Source organism: Otolemur garnettii, unplaced genomic scaffold, assembly GCF_000181295.1.
Source record: "Otolemur garnettii isolate 467f Iridium unplaced genomic scaffold, OtoGar3 scaffold00232, whole genome shotgun sequence".
In the NCBI taxonomy this organism is placed as follows: domain Eukaryota; kingdom Metazoa; phylum Chordata; class Mammalia; order Primates; family Galagidae; genus Otolemur; species Otolemur garnettii.
The window spans coordinates 539,097-542,095 of NW_003852627.1; the positions used below are offsets into that span (position 1 = coordinate 539,097).

General features: G+C 40.4%; 1 protein-coding gene across 1 annotated transcript in view; it reads right to left on the reverse strand.

The window, feature by feature from the left end:
* The window catches only part of USP7 (ubiquitin specific peptidase 7), a 40,398-nt gene that overhangs the window by 15,310 nt on the left and 22,089 nt on the right, over positions 1-2,999 (reverse strand). Inside the window, exon 12 of the mRNA XM_023508218.1 lies at positions 682-942. Within this exon, the coding sequence (XP_023363986.1) occupies positions 682-942 (261 nt within the window). The remainder of the gene's footprint in view (positions 1-681; positions 943-2,999) is intronic.

The following is a 2,999-nucleotide window of genomic DNA, read 5'->3' on the forward strand; positions in this document are numbered from 1 at the left end:
AAAAAAAAAAAGTTCATGCAGTGGTTATAAAATTACAGGGGATGTTATCTTAATTTGTGTAATTCTGTCAAAGCAGTTATCACTCAATCTCACTGGACAAGACATTTTAAAATGGTCATAAATGCTATAGTTACAAGTATTTTTCATTGCTGGGCTGTGCTGAGGGTATCCCTCCAACAAGTTCCCCTGGCTGGCTGGCCTCAACCCTCGCTCTGTTCCTGTATGTGGTCTTAGACATGGATTCTGAGACCCTCATCTGAAAATGGGCATTGTGTGCTCTATTCTCCACAGGGTTATGATAATAGTCGCATGATGAAGCCACATGGAAGAGGACACCATGGAAGGCGGGCACACAGAACAAGGCACAAGCAACACGGCCTCCCTGCGCAGGCCTGCACTGTGGACAATGATGCCTGTTAATTCATATGCAGGGAAATAAGGATCTACTAAGATACAATGGATTCTATCAAAGTGTTAATTACTAACAAAGAGAAGTACAATCACTAGTTTATTATTTACCTTTAAATTTTCAGCAGTGAAATAGACAGGAAAATAGCACTTAGCAACCAGAGAACAGACAGATCAATTAGATGCCAGGAAGGAACGCTGAGCTAACAAGTTCATCAAGTAGGAAGCAGAAATGCTACAGAACATTAGTGTTAATCTCCTAATGAGCATCACGTTCCACCTGAACCCCAACACTTACTTTGCCATCCCCTTTGGGGTTTAGATAAACCACATAATGTCCACCATGGTTATCTCCACTGTGAACCAGGACTGCATGAAGAATGTAATTTGCAGGGTCCTTAGGATCTGTTTTTTGCAAAAATTCATCAAGGGGTAACTGTTCAGGAAATTCAAACCTATTAAAAAGAAATTCATTTACACATAAAATATCACACCTTTCTATTTTATTTATTGTAAAGTCATCCAATTTATTGGCTCAATGTTAAGAGGAAAAGTATGAATCTGGCTTAAGACACCTGTGAACTACTGTTGATGTGGCTACTGCTTATCAGAACTAATTTCTTCATGTCAACATAAAATTTGAACTTAGATCTATGAAGAAAATGGGAATAAAGCATTGAGATCCCTAGTAAAGTCTTAAATACAAGGATATTATACAAAATACAATATGAATTCCTAGGCTGTGGATAATTCCAATCAAAAACAACCCTAAAGGCCCAAGAATTAGACCACTGAGGATAACACAACACTTTGCAAAGTGGGGAAAAACCAAACTCCAAAAGATTAAGTGAAAAAGATTTCCACATCCTGATTTATATTGACATACTGAAGGTGACTTGGTTTTAAATTATAGGCTTCTTGGACAGTGCCTGTGGCTCAGTGAGGAGGACACTAGCCCCCATATATGGAGGGTGGTGGGTTTGAACCCGGCCTGGCCAAAACTGCAACAAAAAATTAGTTGGGCGTTGTGGCAGGTGACTGTAGTCCCAGCTACTTGGGAGGCTGAGGCAAGAGAATCACCTAAGCCCAAGAGCTGGAGGTTACTGTGAGCTGTGATGCCACAGCACTCTACCGAGGGCTACAAAGTCTCTTTTTAAAAAAAATTATAGGCTTCTTAAAATTTGGTCCTTTTTTTTTTTTTTTTTTGAGATAGTCTTACCAGGTCACCCTTGGTAGAGTGCCGTGGCGTCATAGCTCACAGCAACCTCCAACTCTTGGGCTTAAGCAATTCTATTGCCTCAGCCTCCCAAGTAGCTGGAACTACAGGTGCCCACCACAACACTTGGTTGTTTTTAGTTGTTGTAGTTGTCATTGTTGTTTGCCAGCCCTGGGCTGGGTTCAAACCCACCAGCCCATGTATGCGGCCAGTTTCCTAGCTGCTGAGATACAGGTCCCAAGCCAAAAATTTGTTCTTGATCTAATTTCATCACGAGGGCTGCCAAAGCAAAGGGGACATAACCTGGCCTGGGGCAACCTCCACCTACCTCATATCTACACAGGAGCCTTTAGGAGTTTTGGCCCCTGGTTCCAAAATCTGGGGCCAAAAATCTAAACTGTGCCAGAAATCTAATGAGAACAGTCACTTTTTTTTATTTGCAGTTTTTGACCAGGGCTGGGTTTGAACCCGCTACTTCCAGTATATGGGGCTGGAGCCCTACTCCTTTGAGCCACAGGCACTGCCCAGAACAGTCACTTCTTGCACACTACACAGCAGTGCATGAAAATGGGCAATATGATTTGAGCCCACTCTCCCTCAAACTTGAAGGGTGACTGACCAACTCCTACTCTGCACAAAATCGGTGCTCAATCTAAACAGAGTAAGATATTTCTGTGTTCTAAATCAGACAGAGAAGTATGTCCTGTCACTCTTGAATCTGGAAAAACCATACAAAATGGGGGTAACATATATACCTACTTTGGCATTTTTGAAAACTTCAGTTAATTTCTAGATGTTAACACCAACTGAGAGATTATATAGTACTGAAAAATCTTATTTTAACAAACGTACTAGTATCAAATTTCATATCTGAGGTAATATCTACACTTTGGCTAAGATTAAAAGTATTAGAAATCCTGGTAAATGCAAGGAGAAATAATCTTATCCTGAGCCTCAGCTGCCCTCTGCAAATAGTGAGGTTGACGTCAGGGCAGCAGCCTTTAGGACAGTGTTTTCAACTGGCATGGCACGCTGGAGTGCTGGGAGAAGATCTTAGGTATGCCAAAATTGTTCAAGATCATTCACCAAATTATCTTTGAAAGAAGTTCAAAGCACAGTAAGTATATTCTTTTTTTTACTCTTTTTTTGGTCAACATAACTTAAGTGTGCTGTGGAAGTTTAACTATAGGTTCAAGTGTGCCCTGAGTTTAAAAAGGTTAAAAAACATTGCTTCAGAGCTGTGTTTCTCAACCTTCCTAATGCTGCAATCCTTTAATATATAGTTCCTCATGTTGTGGTAACCCCCAACCATAAAATTATTTTCATTGCTACTTCGTAACTGTAATTTTGCTACTGTTATGAATTGTAATATAAA